The 20,079-nt window shown below is 39.8% G+C and overlaps 1 protein-coding gene across 4 annotated transcripts in view; it reads left to right on the top strand.

Moving 5' to 3' along the window:
* Positions 1-20,079, top strand: part of ABI1 (abl-interactor 1) — a 57,535-nt gene that overhangs the window by 19,517 nt on the left and 17,939 nt on the right. For 2 of the 4 annotated variants that reach the window (XM_009864804.1, XM_009864805.1), the window contains exons 2-4: positions 8,345-8,521; positions 18,436-18,450; positions 19,202-19,302. In XM_009864804.1, coding sequence (XP_009863106.1) covers positions 8,345-8,521; positions 18,436-18,450; positions 19,202-19,302 — 293 coding nt within the window. The remainder of the gene's footprint in view (positions 1-8,344; positions 8,522-18,435; positions 18,451-19,201; positions 19,303-20,079) is intronic. The other 2 variants (XM_009864806.1, XM_009864807.1) reach the window with 1 other exon arrangement.

Consider the following 20,079-nt stretch of genomic DNA (forward strand, 5'->3'; position numbering starts at 1 on the left):
ACCCCTCGGGATGGCAGTCACTTTCTACAGACTGTGCCAGTTGCTGTACATGTGTTGATGGCCTTAGTTCATTGTGTTAATGTATAAAATCTCTTGATTGTGGACCCTCTCTGCAGAAAGAGAGGTGACAGATCAGATTACGAGACACGACTTATCTGGTTTCTCTGGCCTTTTACCTTAAGAGGCCTGGATTTACCAGGACTCTGGGAGATGAAGCTTTCTGGAGAGCCTGCCCTACTGTTGTAACTCGTCTGTATGCCGAAGGGAATGTGTGAGAAACTTCTATCTATAAACCTGCAAGAAAACATTGCTGGATTTGCAGCTCTGGAAATACAACTCTTAAATATATTTCAGTTGCCTCCTACGTTGCCAGCACCACATATAAAGCAGACACACAAGGTGAAACTTAGATGTTTAAATGCATCAGAGGTGACAGGAGACTTGTCCTTCATGGTGCAGTTTCAGGAGGCATGCATGGCGCAGGCTATTCTGAGGATTCTCAGATGGCTTTAGACACTGGTGTTCAGGCAACTGATATATTAGCCTTAGTGAAAATTGGATTGAAGGATTGTATATGTGAAATAATAAAGCCCTGAAATCTTTATATGCTTGAAAGAATTTGGGGAACTGCAAAAAAAAAAAAACCACCCAAAAAACAAACAATAGACCATGAAAAACCAAACAACAAGAAAACCACCTACTTTTTTCTTCTCTAATAACTCTTGCTTGTTGCTACCACTGGCTTTCTTTTGTGGATTGATAAGTTGGCACTACTGTAGCAGACTTGGTTCTGGTAACTGTTCAAGAGGCCATTAAAGATGTCCTGAATTCATCTCTGAGCTTTGGGGGTGGTGGTAAGGAGGACTTTCCCATTCTTTACTGTGAAACTGAAAGATGACCAGTATAAAGCTTCTAAGTATGATACCCTCAGATGAAGCTTTGTTCAACACTAATCAGGGACTTGGATTTCGCGCAGCCGATGGCTGGCTAGACATGATGAAAGATTGCATTGGTCTTCTACCTTAGAGATAGGCTTGGCCCCACCAGTTACTGTTAACAGGACAGTGCTTGTTTCTTTCAGGTTTCTTATAGGCTTCTCAGATGTTGTTTAACTTCACCAGATGTTGGTGCTGAAGAACTGGGAGGAGGGAGATGCCCACCAAACTGCCTCTTTTTGGCCTATAACTGAGTTGATGCAGACACAGTTGGGGTATTCAAACTGTTTCTAGTCAATGGAATTGACAGTTATAATTCCCAATGCCAGCAGAGCCTTGTACTTTGGAGAAGATCCCCGTGGGATAAGTGTGTAACAATAAGCAAGGGTGAGCTGTGCTGGTTGCCCTGGTGCTCTGCTTTCTGCGTCTCCAGTGAGGCCAGGCTTGCTTAGCACTCCTGAACAAGACATGGAAAGAAGTTATTTCTGTAGGTAATATCTTGATGGAGATCAGACAGTATATAAACAGTAGTAATCAAGTCAAATACTTAAGGTACTTGCACTTTCATCGAGAGTTATGGAAAGTATAATTTGTAACATTACATAAACACCTGATTATACATCATGTCTTAAGACCCAGACTACTCATGCCTGATGTCTCTTGAACCCTTAAGTGATCTTTTCTGTAGAATATTTCTCTTGCAGGGTAAATATGTTCTTATTTCCCTGTGTTGAATGTACTAGATTTTCTTTTGAATTTCCATCACACCATATAACAGTGTAAAATGGTGCTCTCCCAGAAGAGGTTAGCTGTCTGGCTGAGCTCATTAAAGCTGGGGATTTTATTGTCCTTTTTGTAGGTCAAACTGACTTCCTTGCAGGTAGCCTGTGCAATGTGTGTTTTCCAGGATCTCTGCAGTGTTGTTATTAGATTAACCGTTTATTTTAAAAGTCTTATTAAATACGCTTTCATTATGGATAAATCTGTATTGCTAAAGTAGAGCAAGTTAATGTTCTTAATATCATCAGATTTTTTTTTAATTTCAAGGAAGCTTATTATGTAACCTGTGTAGCAAGACAATGAAATCTGCAGTTTTGGAGAATTACAGTAGGGGCTAATATTAAAGCTGGGTCTGGGAACAAATTGCAAAGAATGAGGGTTTGGTATTTTGTCTTTATTAGGGGATGCTGAAAGCACCTTAGTGTTTGTTTCTTAAGTTATGTTTCCTTTGGTAAACACTAGAATTTATAATCTGGGTATATGAGCTTGCAGTACTTAATAGAAAATGTAACAACCATTTTCTAGTAAATATACAGTGTTTGTAACATTCAACATTATGTATTTTGCTGCTATGAGCAACTAAATCTGAAGCTGTGACTTATTTTTACAGGTAGTAAAATAGATCTTACCTTTTATTCAAAAATAAATAATAAAGCTTGGAATCCAGACAATTGTCCCAGAGGTTTAAGAAAGAAAGTGAACTTCTTTCTCTGCACCACTCACTGTCCCATGTGTTCCGTGGTTTTATTGATTAGGTTCTATCTAGAACTTGTGCCTTTGCCTGGTGTTTTGTGTAACATCAGGCACGGTTTCTGCTGGAAGGAGATACCGTATTTGACAGATTGCTAGCCTGACTTCATACATCAAATCTAGTGTTCCAGTTGGCTTGTCTTTGACGAGAAATCTTACTTTTTTTTCTTCCTTATGTCATTCTTTTCTCTTTTACTGCCAGCAGTGCCCTTTGTTTAAGGGAATTGCATTGCTCTTAGATGTAGAATGAATGAAATACTGTTCTCTCCATTAACTTGCCTTTCAATAATACTGACTTTAACATAGAATGTTTCAAGTTGCAAGGGACCCGTAAGGATCATTGAGTCCAACTCTCTGCTTCTTGTAGAAGTCTGGATGCCACTCTTAGCCATATGCTTGATCTCTGACAGGCACGGGGCCTTGATCACTTCCCTGGGGAGTCTGTTCCGGTGACCAAGCACTGTCTCAGTGAGGAACCTTTTCCTAATGTGCAGTCTGAATTTGTCCTAATGCAGCTTCATTCCATTTCCTCATGTCCTATCAGTGGCTGTCAAAGAATTACCAGAGTTGGAAGGGACCCCTAGAGATCATCTAGTTCAACCAGAGAGATCAGCACCTCCCTCTCCACTGCCCCCCTTGAGGAAGCTGTAGACTGTGATGAGGTCACCCCTCAGCCTTCTCCAAGCTGAACAAACCAAGTGACCTCGACTGTTCTTGCTCTTGAGACAGTCGCCATCTTGGTCACCCTCCTCTGTGCACACTCTGATAGTTGTATGTCCTTCTTGCATTGAGGCACCCAAAACGGCAGAGAGTACTTGAGGTGTGGAAGAGATTATTTTCAGGAAGTACCGCACCAACTTTGTGCAGAGCAGGTCACCAAGGCTCAGTAAGTGTGATTACACCAAGTATGCTAGGAAGGTGGGGGTGGGAAGTGGTAGCAGGTCATCTGCATGCATGACTGATAGGTCTTATGTCTGTGGTTTTGCTTCTGTAAAGTAATTCTGATCTATTCTGCTAACATTTAGCTATGTGTAACTCTGACTACCCTGTAACCAGGGCTTTACTAATTTGAAATAGTGTTAGTAACAGACCCAACCTTATATGCAACCACAAACTGAAAAATCAAAAAAGAGAAACTGTCAAAATCACAGAAGGCTGTTGATAATAACAAGCTGTTTGGTCTTCTTTTTCTCCTCACTTTCTCTAAAGTAGCAGCTTGAGGAATCCTGTGGATTTTGAGCCTAAGTTTCTTGTTGTCTGAGTGAGCCTAGGGACAAATCGAAAAGTTACTGACAGCAGCACATTTGTTTGAAGGATATTCATGATGTAAAAATAAAAGTTTTTAAAACCATTGTGTGAAATGGCCTGGAAAACTGTCAGTAAAACTGGTGGTGTAATTCTAGGATTATTTTTTTTCTATTGTGTTTTAGATGTTAGATTTCTAATCAAAGAAATGCCCTTTAAGTGACTTTCACTCATCCTCATATTCATGGATGGAAGTCTGTGGTGGTTTGATTTTTGGGGGGGTTTGGTGTTTTGTGTAATTTTTAATTTGTAGCTTCCTACAGTGTATGGTCAAATCTCTTTGGGAGGTTTTATTTCTGTACTAGTTTTACCTGATAGCCACCATTTTCACTGTTGAGGACTGAGCAGTTGTTTTTCACTCTCCATTCTTCCCAAAAGCCTGGCAGCTTCCTCCAGCTCACTGGTAAGACAACTGTGCTCCTCCAGTCCCGGCTGCCAGGTGAGCGTGTGTGCTGTTACCAATTCATTCCTCAGCAACTGGGGAGGAGCAGAGTAGCAAGCCTGAAGTTGGAGTTTTCCTGTACAATTTAACACAAATCTTAATGGTATTTTGCTTGGTGGAAATTTGTGGGCAGCCTGAAGTTGGCAATACCTGGTTGACTGAGTTGATTTGATAGAGATCTTGGTTTGTGGGTTTGGTGTTTTTTTTTCTTTTCCCCCTGTTCTTTACTAGCTGTACATGCATTTAGTGAGAGAAGGAGTGGCTCATAAATTTGAGTTGTGGTGATTCAGGATTAAAAAGATTGTCAAAACTTGAAAGTTGTTTGGTTTTTTTTCCTCTCTTTTTTTAAGTGTCCCTATATATGTGGGCTTTATTAAAATATTTAGATATCCTCAAATTACCTTGGCCAAATGTACTGCAGTCTGTATTTCTTGTAAAGTGTTTATACTAGGATTGCACACTGTAGTAAATGGATATAGAGGCATCTGCAGCATAGAAAACGAGAAGAACAGCAATTTGCTGTATCATTGCTGTGCTGCCCTTGGCCTTGAGGCGACTTCTGAGAAAGCAAACAGTTAAATTTTAACTCTACATCCTGTTGATCAACTTTTTTTTTTTCATATAGTTTGAAGCAGACAGATAGCAGAGGCAGCTAATCATTAACAGTTCCTTCAACTTCCAAGTTTAACTTCGCTTCTGGGATTAGCTGGCACGGTCCCTAGCACACAGTTCTGAAGGCAAAGGGATTTGTTTGATGGTTTAGTTTAAATTTGCTTCCTAAAGGAAAACTATTGTGCTCTTGGAAGGGCTGCCTTCTCTCTCTTCTGCAAATCGGTACAATGCTGGCCTTTTTCTTGCAGAATTATGTTGTCTAGGAGTGAGAATCCCATCCCTGTTTGACAAAATTTAAATTATGCTAGGTATTAATGTTTCAGCATAGGCCAAGCATACTTGAAGCTGCTCAGTTTGCTATTGCTTGTTAACCTGTGTTAACCCAAGCCAGTTTGCTATTCTTCCCTCTCTGTGTCTGATGCTTAAAAGTAGGTTTTGTGCATGAAATCACAAACTAAGCCAGACCTTTGAGAATGGTCTAGTTTCACTGTTACCTGGTATATGTGGTTTTTCTCTCTTGGGAATTAACTGTTAAATGGCTGGATAGCTATGCTATCCTGCTAGAATTTGCCTGTGGTTTGAGTTTTCCCTCTTTTGGAAGTGAAGAACATTGCCTATGACTAAACAATAGACTTCCACGTCAAATTAAGGAAATAAGATATAAATAAAAACACAAGAATGAGCAACTGTTATATGCTTTGTTTTGCATAATTATCACATAACAATTAATAACATGCAGTCTTTATAGACCTAGAAAAAAATAATTTCTTCTCAAAGAAGCAAGATGCTGTCTAGTAGCTGACGGGCAGCATATTGCTCTGGGCAAAGCATATGCTGGGAGCCTTTGCTTTGCAGAGGGACAAAATACCACCTTGTTCTTCCGGTGTAGCAGATGTGGCAAGAGCTGCAGTCTCATTTGCTTTGAGCAGCGAATTAGCCTCTTGCACGAGCACATGCCGTTCACGACTTACATATGTGCCATAAGTTGCTGGCCCTGCACTGTGGTGTAGACAGTCTTCTCTTTGCTTGATTTACATTACTGAAATCTACGGAAAGACCTTACAAATTGCTGTTCCATATTTCATTTTGTATAAGCTGTTTGATATAATTAATATATGTTCTTTTTGTGTTTGGGTTTTTTTTTCCATTAACAATAATTTGTTGTGAGATTACTTGAGTTATTTTCCAAAACATGTATGGTACAGCATCTGTTCATGGAATTTCTTATCCTCTGTTCTGGTAATTTATGGAATTTTCATTGTTCAGCACAGGGAGGAAAAGTCAGTCTGCATGGACTACTTTTTAGGAGAAGATATATCTTTTTGTCCTGTGAAGGATTTTGTTGTCTTTGGTTTCTTTTTTTCTTTTAAGAAAATTCATAGTATAAAGATGCATTTTAGTCCACCCACTGACTAATAATGAATTTATTAGTAACAACATATTCTGCTTGTAGAGTGAAGTAGAAGCATGGATTTATTTCAAGGGGCATAGTAGTGTGACTCTAAAGGTTCTTTTCACCTTTAGAGTGCTCATATATTACAAAATAAGAAGACTTGCATATTATTAAAGAGTTCTGTAAGATAGTTTGATACTTGCGTTACCGCTGAACAAAAGGGTTCAGGTTGTACAGAAGAACTGGAAGAGAGATTATCTGAGAACATGTAGCACAGCACTTGGATATTGTTTCTTGATCTTGCTGAAAGCAAACTGTAAGGCAGAACTGACGTGTATTTTAGTCTCTGAAAGGAAAAGAACAAATAATACCTGGAGTTGAAGAAATACGGGTAGTCTTGTTCCTAAGTCTTCGCTCTTGCCTGTGAGAGTGGCTGCCAGAGGAAACGTGGATGCGGTGGCTGATAACTGATGTAGTGGTAAACGCCTGACGTGTAGGAATGTGTCATTTGGAAGGGTGCTTTTTATTCTTGACTTTGTGATTTTTCAGAGCGTGAGCACTCAGAACAATATAGCTTACTCCAAAGCTTTATTGAGATAATTAATTTATTCTAAGTAAGAATGCAGACACACACATTTAATGTCTTACATTGCTCTGGAAAATTACAGCTCTTATTTCTTTTAAAATTCTGTGCATTGCCAAAGTAAAAGAACCTTTAACAGTGTTACAAGTTGCTTGTTATTTAGCTTTAAGCTGTGAAAACAAACCTGCTTGATGTCACTGCTTTTAGGTGCTTCTCCACTTATGTTCCCACTTGTAATCTGCAATGCCATGTGTCAGAGCTGTTAAGGACAATTTTGTTTCGTTCTGTACTTATTCTGGAGAAGCAGTTAATGAAAAAAACAGTTCAGTTAGAGGCTTTCGTAATGAACTCTGAACACTGAATGCTGTCTTTGCAAGAAATGTTCATTTCCTGGATGCTTACCTTGCCTTTTTTATCTCGCCTCATGTAAAAGAGAAGTATAAACTAATGCAGTGCTTCATCTTTGACTCTGCTTCACTAAACAAAACCTTGCACATCACAACATCTATTTTAGATTAGACCGTTTCAAGAGATGTACCCAAACAAGTGCTGATAGACAAGGATTTTTCTTTCTTTCTGAACTTTGACTCTGCTTCTATGACAGTCTCTCCAGGAGGAATTGATGCTTACAGACTGAGAATTATTTTTCTTAGTGGAAAAAGTGGTGGCTTGACAGGTTTTGTTTAGAGTCTCTTAGAGTGGTGGTTTTCATCAGATACCATCTCCTGCAATGAGATTGTGGTCGGTGTTTAAACCAGTAAATTCAATCCCTGTATCTTGAAATAGGCTCGCCAGAGGTGGTACTTCCTGTGGCATCTGATGCTTGATTTTTACTTGTTCTTCTTCAGCTAGGGTTTGAGCAGTGGTTATAGTGCATGTAGAAGCATGTCTGTTATGCGAAGCTTAGTTTGATCCTTCCCAGACTGCTGAACTGACCTTTCTTTGTCTGTTTAGGTATTTCCTGAAAGGATGGAGCTCAGCACATTTTATATTCCTTTACTTGCATCTTTAAGGCTCTGTTTTATTCTTTAAGGAAAGCTGCTAGAAACAGCGTGGCTGAAACTAGCCTCAGTGCTGAAATTAGTCCTTCTCTGTGCAGACTCTTACTCTGATATGCACCGATGGCTTTGCTGAAAGACATTACTGCACAGACTTCCCAAGCTTAGTCTCCCTCTGGGGCTGCGGGCAAATTGCTTAGCTTGTCTGTCCTGGTTTCCCAGCTGTGGGGTTATTTATTACTATTGTCAGTCAAAAGAATGTTGAGGGTTAATCTGCAAGGACTGTAGCTGCATAGTGTCTTCAGAGTGTCAAAGCACTAATGTATAATTGTAATTTTATTATTAATACTGGTTATTTCATTAAAGTGTAATTTTCAAACAATGTTCATGTGGATTAAACTCATTTTGTCAATAAACTGGCATCCTTCCAGCAGCATTAACTTGATTCAGACTCTTTGTATACTAGTGAAGCCTAAACATGTAGATAGCTCTGTAAAGAAAACAGCAAATGCCTAAAGAAACTCGTACTTTTTGTTTTTAATCTAGACTGTGGACATCCATAAAGAAAAGGTCGCTCGCAGAGAGATAGGCATTTTGACGACCAATAAGAACACATCAAGAACTCACAAAATTATAGCGCCAGCGAACATGGAACGTCCTGTAAGGTATATTCGAAAACCCATAGACTACACGGTGCTGGATGATGTTGGCCATGGCGTAAAGGTAAGAATATCTGGACACTTGAGGACTCCCAGGTAGCACAGACCAGGAGATGGGGTTGGGGCAGAAAGTTACTGACCTTAAAATGTTTAGTTCATTCGTGGTAGGAAGGTTTATGGTTTGACATGCTCTCGTGTACGAACATATGAATGACAAAGTAGATAGTTTTACAGTGAGGGTTTTCTGAGCAACGTTTGCCATAACCGTGTGACTGTCAGCGGTAGTCACAGTGTCTGGAAATAATGGCTTTATGATCTTAGGCTAATGACTCATCAAAAAAGCCATGATTGACTTCTAAAATTATCACTCCTTCCTCCTCTGATTAAATTGCCTTTGTCACTCTCTGTTTCTTTCGTTATTAAAAAAAATTAAGTTATCTGTTGTGGGGAGACTGGCTAGTGAGGTAGGTTTTTTGTTGAGGTTTTTGGAAGGGTGGTCAGAAGAATGAGGATCAGCTAGTGGCATTTGATGTCGCAGTCTCATTTGTGCTTTCAGACAGTTTTATTTTCCTTTTCTCTAAATAAAAATCTGCATAAATCAGTGTCTGCCTCCCTTGAAATAGTCATAGCTCAAGTGAATTAATATAACACCTTATGTTCCCTGAACATATTTTTATAAAACTTACCTTTGTGTCCCCCTTGAGCAGGTATTCCAGATATCTTCAGTTCATCACAGTCTTTCCTAGAATGGCATTAAAAAGCTTTTATTCAGCACCTGTGCATCCTCTAAAGCTTGATATGCTGTGGTCAGTCGGTTGTGCAACTAGATCAGCCCATCATGTGTCCTTTGAACCGCCGAGCTCTTCAGGAACAGATCTTTCAGAATTATTTGACGCAGAAGAGGCCAGGGTACCTCCTGCTTCATAGTCACCCTCTAAATGCCCCGAAGAGTCTTAATTCCAGCACCAGTTAGAAAGCAGCTCTATACCATGACAGCTCTAGGCTATAACTAATGTCGTGACTGTGGAGTACCTGATTTTTTGTTTTGTTTGTGGCTACACCTGTACTAAACTGGTGACTCTTAAGGTTGTTTTACACTAATAATGTAAGCCAGACTGGATGAAGCACAATCCTTTGTAGAAGGATTGTAGAAGAAAAGCTCTGAATTGCTGTAAAACAGAAACACTAGGGTCAGAGGAATTGGTATTTTTTTCAGTATGGTCTCTTCATTCGAGGAGAGAGCTTTATAAATAGAGAATACAGGAATTCAAAAATTCAATATCAAGATATTGGTTTCTGCATTTAAGTACTCCAGGGATCAAGTGCTGTAGAAGATTTTTAAAAGGCAGAGTAATTGGTCTCTGAATTTGATGCTTTGCTGAACTACTTGTATTGTGCAGGCTCAAAACAAGTTACTTGATCCATAAATGCTGTAATTGCTAAGGTGTAGAAGTTGTGTTTTCTGGTATAACTGTTTGCTTTTAGGAGTGTGCAAGGCCAGGCTGGATGGGGTTTTGAGCAACCTGGTCTAGTGGAAGGTGTCCCTGCACAGGGCAGGAAGGTTGGAACTACCTTTTTGGAACTACCTGATCTTTAAGATCCCTTCCAACCCAAACTATTCTATGAGTACTGCTGTCTTTATTTTTACTAATGTGACTCTTACTTGTCTAGGGAGTGGAGATGAGGTGCTGCTTGTCTATTTCTAGGCAAATCTTATGGAATGTTTTTAGTAAAGGTTTTTGTCTGTTGTTTTTTGGTTTTTTTTGAAAAAAAAAGTGATTTATTCCTATATTAAAAACTTGATCTGTTCAGAGGCGAAATAGCTTCCAGTAGTAACCAAATTATCAACTCATTACAAGTCAGCTACGAATTGTATCTTTCTACTTTTTCTTCATTGATTTGCCTAAGTCTTTTTTATGGCTGTGGAAAGCATGAACCACTTAGTAGAAAAATGATGTTGGTGTTTTCTGTGTAGACTTGTTTAAACAACTAAAATAAGCAGCCAGCCAGGCCGCAGGTGTATAGTTTCAGGTGGCTGTCAGGCATTTGACACCTTCACCAGTGTTGACATTCACTGGACACACGGTTGAGAGGAGTGCGCTGAGTGAATGACGTAATTGTTTTAGCCACCATATTACTTGGGTTTCGAGAGTGTGATACAGATCATAATTCTGAAGGAAGTAACTTGCTTTGTCTGCAGACCTAGATGTAGATAGTGCTGTTATAAGAAAACCAAACCCAAACAACTTAAACTGGATCAAGCCCTGTCTGAATTCAACACAAAAAATGATGATGCTCAGAATCTGAGTTGCCTCTTGAACTTACAGACTAGGGAGAAGCAAGCAATAAATTGAACTGCAGACCTTGTCTTCTCCGAAAGGGTCTTAGAAGATGCCTCAGACTCTGTTAAATCTTATTTTCTTGACCAAAGATTTCACCCCAGTTGGGACAGCAACATGCCTGACAAGACCTTAGAAACAAGTTTTTCTAAAGGAAAAGAAATTTGAGTTCTGTCTAGAGCAATTGTTAATCTGACTAACTCACAGGTCCTTGAATGTTTTCTGCTGTGGCAACTGTCACTAAAATACAGTACAACACATACATTGACATTTAAGTATTAAATAAAAATTATGCAACACTGAAATCTGTAGGTGACAGTTTATTGCTGTTAATGGAACTCTCTGTGTTCTGGTACAGAATTTGATAGAGAAGCAGAAAGGAAAAATGCAAGGAAGAGAAATCCAAGATACAGGCTGGATTATAGCCTGTTTCTGTTTTTATTTCATTCATGAAATACTGATCCAAGGAAAAACGACATTAAAATAGGCAGCATATTTTAAGAGGTAATTGTTTTATATAAATAGTTTAAAAATACTGCGCCAGAGAATTTAAAAAAAAATAAAAATAGAAAGATGGGTAATGGGTAGTGCTCAGAGTAAATACTTTCTTCCCCTGTGCCTTCTGAGCAAATGTGGAAACACCTATGCATCCTCATGGCTCATTTTCCTTGTGTGTCTGATGCTTCTCATGGCTGTGTAGACAGGATGCAGAAGCAGATGCCTACACTTGGGACGTGGAAAAGGGCTCTACATGCCACACTCTCAGCTCCATTTAACAATTTCTGTGGGGGCAGATGATGAGGGTGGGGATAGTGGATGATGATGAGCAACCTCTCTTTGTAGCAGATTTCCTTCCTGATGGGAGATACTTCCTTGGAAGGCAGTGCTCTTTCCTCCTCCAGCAGCTTCTTGGTAGGAAAGCTTTTGTAGAGCATCCTAGGATCACAGAGGTGCTTTCGCCTTGGTCCTTCCCTTTGCAGGGGCAGATACAGGCAAAGTCTCCAAAAGGAGTAACGTTGTTTGGGTTTTTTATATGCCTGCCTACGAAGCCAAGGCTAGCATCGGTCAAAATCAGGAAAGCTTTTAAAGTTGCTTTGTAGTGAGAAGGCTTTCCCTTGCAACACAAATATTGTGTATGGATGGCTCCAGGAAACACACAGGCAAGCATTTTTGCCAGTCTGTCAAGTAGTTGCTCAGCTGTCACCCTCTGGGGATAGGGGAATGTAGCTGAAGTCATCCTTGGTAAATAAAAGTAACTGTCGTGATGTGAGAGCTGACCTTGTGTAGAGCTTGGTTTAAAATTATTAGGCAGAGACTACTTTAACATTTCCTTCCTTTTTTTTCCCCTTCTTTTGTGGAAGGGAAAAAAAAAAAAGGTGGTGTGCCAGCAAATAAATAGGTCAAATACAATTACTCATACAGAAAATCCTCAGTTTAAGAGCGGGGAGAAGGAGGAGAAAGCTTGGAAGCTGCCTTAAAAATGCTGAAGTTGGCCTTTGAATTTATCGTAATTTTTTTTTTCCCTCACTGAACAGGAGGCAGGTGGAATTGCAGCAATTTGTAAGATGGCAGCTAAGTAGGAAATTGAAATGATGCCTTATGGTAGAGGCAGATAAAATGTTAAATGCATGCAAAATTGAAATGTATAATAGCTGTAACTGGATCAAGTTTGTTTTAAGGAACTAATAGCTCTGCAAAACGAAGCTTGAATTTTATATGAAGATTATTCATTTCTCAGCTTTGTTTTAAGAAAAAAAATCAGAATTTCATCACTATAAAAACCCCTTGCATTTCAGTGCATTAAAACCGCAAGAAGCTTTCTAGCCCATGAAGTCAAATAGGAGTTAAGCATTCGGAAATATTTCTCAAGCGATTGGATGTTGGAAGGGCTCCCTTTAAATAGGGATTGGGCCACAATTTACCAAATACTAAGCTTGGAGAAGGGAGCCTTGCTCTCATCCTTGTTACACTTCTCAGCCTGCACTACTCATCTGCAGTCCTTGACCTTACCTCGGTATTGCTGCAAAAGAACAACGAGGATGAGGTGCTGATGTCAGGGTTAGAGGCTACCTAATTGTGCTTGCTTCCCCTTGAGGATAAGACCTTTTATTTATTAGCCACTTAAGTATTAACTTTTAAATAATTCACTGTAAGAAAAACAAAGCGAGCCGGGGATCCTGAACCTGAGTGTCTGCTGCCTTTGTTTCTGTATTAGCCTCTGTCGGACACTCACGCTTCAAAGGATGTCGTGTTGCCAATTTCATTAATGTCACATCATCCCTCTGGGGTCATGGCCAAACAGTAAATATTGCTGTAGGGTAAAGAACGCCTCTCTGGGGGAAAAGTAACTCTTCCTGTTGCCAACTTTAATGACTGTTGGGAGTGTTAATGCTGTGTATTTCATGGGGCATTTGCTACTGAAAATTCAAAACGTGTGTAGTGTCATCTGATAACAGTGTAGGTTGCAGAGAAAACTCAGATCTATAAGGTCTTATTTTCTAATGTTGGATTTTTTTCTTACATTAACCTTTTTGCAGCTAGATTCAAAGTTACCAACTCAAAGAATTCAAAAAGCTTGAGGTATTTAAAGCTGGGACTATAGGTGTCTTTCTCTGAAAAAGACTACTGAGTGCTGAGGGAACAATATTAAGTTAGTCTCTCATCCACAAGCGGGTTTTTTTATGTTGATTGCAGTTTAATTTGAAAATTTTTATCTGCCCAGTTTGGAAACAAAAAAAAAATAGGAGAGAAGCAATACTGACAAGCTACATACGCCTGGTTACTGCTGACAGAAGACTATGTAATTACTAGATTGCAAGTAATACTGGGAGAGATTTTGGTTAAAGGTAAAATGTCACTGAAGAGAGGCTTACCTACTTACTTACTGTTAAACTTTGAAATAAATATTGATTTGGAACCTACATTTTCTCAAAATTTTCTGCCTTACAATAGGCTGTAAGGAAATAAAGAACAAAAAAGCTTTCTGACCCATTCGGGTAAGGAAGTTGAAACACTGGAGTTATTTCTTTAAAACTGCACAGAACTAGTGGCAGAAGTGTGTTACCCTGAGTGTCTGACACCCACGTACAGCCTGTCTTTTGAAAAACATGTTTGATTACATATTCTCACAAAGTCCCTAGCTTGATTTCTGTAAGGAAGCCATGTTCTAGACTTGGTGCTTTACTGTATCTTTTCTAAAGGCATCCCATATCTTAATGTACAAGTACCCCTCCATCCGCTTTTCTTGCTCTCTGTCATCTTGTGGTACTCCAAAACTGCTCCACTGATGAGAAGATCTTGTGCAAAAATCCATGAGGATGCCTAAAGGCAATTGAATTGCATAGCTGCAGATATATAATAGCACTTGAAAAGGTCTTATGGCCATCTGCCTTTCTGTAGAGGTGTCTCAGATAATCCTCCCTTCGCTAATAAAGGAAATACCTTTTTAAGTAAAAAAGAAGGTTGACTAAAGAGTCATCAAGGGCAATCATGGTGTTGTGATTTTTGTTCTGTTGTTGTTTATGACTGAGATTACTGGTCAAAGGTAATGGATCTAAGGCTGGTTATTGCTTTTACAGAGCAGGCATATTAAAGTTCTGAGTCTGACAGGAATTTACTATTCATGCAGATTAGACTGACACAGTTTTTAAATCTCTGTTTCCATTGTTCAGCATTTATATTGGATGGTCTTTAATGACAGCTTTCAGTCATCCTAGGTATGGCAGGATATAGAGCGAGCCTGGCTCTTTAACTTCAGGAGTTGGAGAAACCATGACATACGGCAGGGAAGTACAGCCAACCTGCATAGAGATTTGAAGCTTCTGCAGTCTGAAATTGAGAGCTTGTAGCTGAAATGTTCAGGAGAAAGTTGCTGGATGTCAATGTTACAAGGATTTGGTCCTGTGGGCAAGTGGTCTTTTGTATTTTTGCACTTACAGATTCATTTCTCACACAAATGAGTTGTGTGCAATGTCCCTAGCCCTGGTTTTCCAAACACTGTTTATTACTCAATTAATAGCTTTCTGGTTTCCTGAATCATGACTAATGTCCCCCCATGACTTGTTACTTGGCATGGTACTATTAAAAGCAGTTGGTTAGATGGCTGTCTCCTGAGGCCAAGCCAGCAGGGTCCCTCAAATGTCTGGACATCCTTTGGCTACCAGTAGATACTTCTGGCTGCCTCTTACCCTACCTTTTTGTGCGGTTCTTGGTCTTGTCCCTTTGGCCTAAGTTACAGAAACCTGCAGTACTGCCTTTGTCAGCAGATACTTTTGTACTGTTTAGACTACCAGAAATGAGCATGCTGGAATTGCTGGAATAGTTGCCTTAAGCAAGTAAGCCTCTTACTTGGTACTTACAGTTAATGCTTGACTGTCCCAAAACATTACTCGTCCTGTCCAAACCCACAGCTACAATTCCCAATCCAGGTGCTCTGAATTTCTGGCATCAGTTGCAGAAGCAGCCTTGCTTTGGACTTTAAATGCCTTATGTGGCTATTCCAGACACCTCTTTTTGCCTGTTGTTTTAATTGCATTACTCCTGTCCAGCCCACTGCTGGCTCTCAGTCCTTGGCCGACCTGTCAAAACCCTGAGGATGCGCCGTTGCCCTGGCTCTGATCTTTTGGAAGTGCAGTGAGGCTGACTCCTCTTTCTTGCACCTGAGACTGTGATTTCTTTCTCTTGATTTTGTGACAACCCTTAACTTTATCCACGCTTGACGGGTTTTCCCTGGAAAGGCAAAACTGTTCTGCTTGCTTCTTTAAAACGTGTCTCTGCGATGAAGCTTGCAAGAATCCCCAAGCAATGCTGCTGCTTACCATGCTCGCTTGTTTCTGGGCACATCCTGATCTGTCTAGGTGTCTGCCTCAGTGTCATAAGCATCCCCAGCAAGCCTGCACATGTGTTTGTTCTGATGTGTACATCACCCAGATATCTGGCTGAAAACTCTCCCCTGAGCACACAGTACAACTAAGTCCAGCTTCTGAAGGTGCTCTCAGTGCTGCTCTTCATTTGACTAAGCTTTTTTTTTTCTTCCTTTTGCATCTCCTATCTCTTATTTTATAGATCCCTCTCAGAACAGTCTCTTCCCTCTTCAAGCTGTGAACCTTACACATGCTGCTGCTGCTTTTCCTCATGCCCTGCATTTCCTTCCTTCCTGGCTGTGACCTTCTCAGAACTGATCAGGCAGTTGGTGCCAACTGGCTGGCTGGCCTTAGGGACGTTTGTAGAGAGATGCCTAAACCTGCATTAAACGCGTGCCTGCTTTTCCTTTTGGTTTTCCACTGTCTTTTTTCCAGTTTTTCTTAAAATTGTAATGAGTCTAGACCCTGCTGCCTAAATTGTTTCCAGTTTCAAGCAGTATTTTTAATTTCTTAGAAAGCACTAAATTTGGTTTTCAGACCAAGAAATGCAGCAAGGTTGACCTCATAAGCTCAGCCAATAAATAAAATAAAATGTCTACTCCTAATTAATGAGCTTATTGACAATGATTAAATAGCCATATGGTTCATCTCGCCTCGATTCATTTGCTTTCCTCCCTTACTTCTGTCTTTTGGATCAGGACATCCTTTCCCGTAAGAATCCCTGTTCCTTTTGTGTTCCTTCCTTCTGTGTTTGTCTGCCCATATGACTCTTGTTTATACTGCAGCAACAGAGAAGAGATGTACAGAGCTTTTTACTTATAGAAAGCGCTATCTGAACAGTTACTAATTGTTTTGCACAATAAAGAATTATATGTGTCTGCCTGTGTGTTGTTTAACTGGTACTAAAAGAGATAAAGCTCACCTGATTTAGTGGCAGAGATCAGAATAAAGGCCAAGAGCTGTTGGACTTCAGATATGTGTTTAGTGTGTTAGACAGTACTTAGCAGCAGAAAGATTTGAAATATTAAGAAGATTCCTGAGTCGTTGCTAAATGTCAATATTCATATTGGCGCTGCAGTGGAGGCAGAAGTGAAGAGGGAGGAGGTGGAAAGATTCGCCATAAGTGCTGAGTGATGCTACGTAAGGGAAGGAAAGAGAGAGGAAGGGTTTGGAGTTTGTGTTTTTGAGGCAGGCAAATTTAGTAGTAGAGACTGGCTAAGAAACCATGTCACCCTTCCTTTTAAGCCTTTAAAAGGTTTCCATCCATGGCTGCTGAGGAGGGATGGGACCAAGAGGATCACTTCTTGGTCTCTTCTAGCAAATTCCTTGTGTTATGCCATTGCCCTTGGCGACTCTTGAAGTAAGGGGAAGGATCATGTATTCCTGTGAGAGGGGAAAGCAAATTTCATTGCTAAAAGCCTGTTTTTAAAAATGAAATGAAACACTTACCCATGCAATGAGTGTGTGGGGACAGAAGTGGTTTAAACACCTTAATTCTGCCACTCTGCTCATGAGCCACTGCCCAGACTGGGATGGAATGGGGGATGACCTTTAGATTTACTTACTACAGCTAAACTATTTCGCTTGAATTTTATAGAAGGCTTTGTGTTTCTGTTCTTGTAATATGACTGTCTTAAGGGCAGTGGCTTTCAACCTCTTTTGATTTGTAAACTCCAGCCGTTTTTCAGTGGTTTTGCAGCCCCTGTTGAAAATCTGACATACGCACATTGCTGTATAGCATGTCTTTTTATGTATGCTCGTTTGCTTGGCTTTTTTTTGAGTTCATGGCTGCCTTCAAACTGGTCTATGTTTCTTAAGAGGAGGAGGAGAAGAAGGTGCAAACCACAGTTGGAAAAGCTGTGCATTAGGAGGCTTGTTCTGGGAGTGACGGTTTAAACAACCTCAAAAAAAGCTTTGGGATTATTTTATGTTTGGGGGGGTTGTGTTTGCTTGGTTTGTATATGTGTGAAACTAATGCTTTACCTCATTCCAAAACGTGAGTCCTCCCACACCCCAAATGAAATTGGAGAACTCAACTTGAATTTATTTAAAATTTTACATTTGTTTTCCTCGTAAGGCCAAATTTTCATATTCTTTTTTTCTCTGCAGACATGAAGGCTGTAAAACTGATACCGTGGAGCCGTTACATGGCTTGATTTGAAGAGCTAAAATTTTAGAATAACAATCATTAGAGCATTGCCAACACAGTTTTGAGGAGCCAGCACTGTGCTGGCTTGAATCAGATTTCAATCAATAAACCAGAGGTGAAAGGCACTGCTGCTCATCCTGTTTGAGAACTCAGTTTTCTCTTTTGCCATTCAGTGCAGCAGCTAGGAGTTCTTCAAAACACGTGAAGGTTAAGTGTCAGAACAACAAGGGAGTCTATTTTGCACCATTTAGCAGAAACTGTGGTTTTGTGAACAAATTCTTAAGTGCACGTTGCCATTGAAATAGCATTGATTTGGGTTTGGACTTGAATGGTCAGCAAAAGGCTTTTCAACTCTTTACTGCCCGTGGGAAGCCTGGCAAACAAATCTGGCGAAGCTCAGCTGAACTTAATTTTGACGCAAGTGTTATTCCTGTGCTCACTTAGTTGCAGAACTTTCAATGACTAAGCCAGTAAAATCTCTCTAGGTGTACTGGGATGTAGCGAATTATCAGACACAAATGATTATTTTTTAAAATGTGATAATCTGTAGTTTAACCTGTCCTATCAGTTGTGATGGATCTGCCATTAATTTCTACCTTTTTCCCCCCCCTTTGTTGCCAACGTTAAGTGGCTAAAAGCCAAGGTAAGAAGTGTTATTTCTCCTTTGACCCACAGTGCCTCCTCATGTGACTGATAGTAGAGGCTGCAGAGCCATTAAAAAACTACCACTCTCTTACGCTGTCCTCTGCTTTCCATAGGATATTTAGATTAAATGTGCTATTCTTGATTTTTATTTTTTATTTACAGCGTTTAGCGTGTGTCAATATATCTGCGATACATTGACATCTGCATTTATACATAGATACATTAATTTCTCTAACACATGTAGTGCTTTGCTCTGAATTCAGTAGATGCCTTGAATCCCTTCACTGACATTTTTTGCAGGAGACTTCCCAGACAACCTGAATGACTCTTCTAGTCAAATAGCAGGGGCAAACTGAGAAATTGTGGGCCTATGCTGACTGTGTTGTACTGTCAGTGCTAAAGGTGATTTAAATTATTAACACCCAAACAGAAATGAACACAAATGCGGCTTTCCTGTGAAGAAAAGAGCATATAAGAGATACGTGCACGAACATGTCAATTGCCTATCTTTCTGATATCTGTTGTAAATTAATAGTGAAAATAACATTAAGCTTGTATTTAGACTCTTTGTATTTACTGGTGTCTGTCTTGTGTGTAGCTGAAAACTTGCTGTTTGACAGCTGTCTGGGAATTCTCACTTCATATTCTTACACTTAAAAAAAAACACACAAAAAAACCCAGAAAAAAAACCCTGTCAATAATAGAGCTGCTCTGTTATAAAAATAAAATCATGTTTTCCCTTATTTCAGCATGGAAATAACCAGCCTGCAAGAACTGGCACCTTGTCAAGAACAAATCCGCCTACACAAAAACCACCAAGTCCTCCCATGTCAGGCCGGGGAACTCTAGGGTAAGAGTGAAGACTGCTTGGTCCCTCCTGTGTAATAGAAAATTTTAATTGTGGTGGTGTTGGTGTTTCTTAAATACAGTGGTAGATGGCAGTTCTGATTGCCTTTAGAAAAAAAACACAGTTACCATTCCTGTATAAATCCTTTCAGCTGCATTGACTCTTATTTTCATGATAACATTCTGAAAGAACATTTTTTCACAGGGGAAGGGTTTATTATGGATGTGGGTAAGTGAGGAGGCTATTGTTGTTCCTGATTTTGAGGGATAAATCCTTAGCGACACAAAAGAATATCAATAAGGTTTCCACTTTAGTGGGAGAAAGACTTCATTGCTAAGATTTTGTTTACTCATTTCTTTATATTATAACAGGTATGAAATGGCCATTGGTGCCGTATTTGTTCTATTATCTAAGCAAAATTCATGGCATTGCGAACATGTTGACAACACTGATTCTCACAGGCTTGTGCATTTTTATTTCCCTGCTTAAATGAGGAAGGATTTTGCTATTCCCGAGTCCCACTGTGACCAGAGTTCCTCACTGTAGCATCTGTTTTGCTGCTGTGGACCTGCAGGGACTGAAATCTGCTTATCTTGGTATGCCAGCAAGTAGTTGTTGCTAGAAACTAAAATATTAATACTTGGAAAACTCGGAGCACATGCCGTATGGGGTTTGGGTTTTTTTGTCTGTCCAACTGTACAGCATCTTCCAAAAAAGCATCCTAAATAAGACTTTTTACCTATTTATCACTGCCTTTCCTTTATGCTCTGGGGGGCTAAG

This window comes from Apaloderma vittatum, unplaced genomic scaffold (assembly GCF_000703405.1).
Source record: "Apaloderma vittatum isolate BGI_N311 unplaced genomic scaffold, ASM70340v1 scaffold1552, whole genome shotgun sequence".
NCBI lineage: Eukaryota > Metazoa > Chordata > Aves > Trogoniformes > Trogonidae > Apaloderma > Apaloderma vittatum.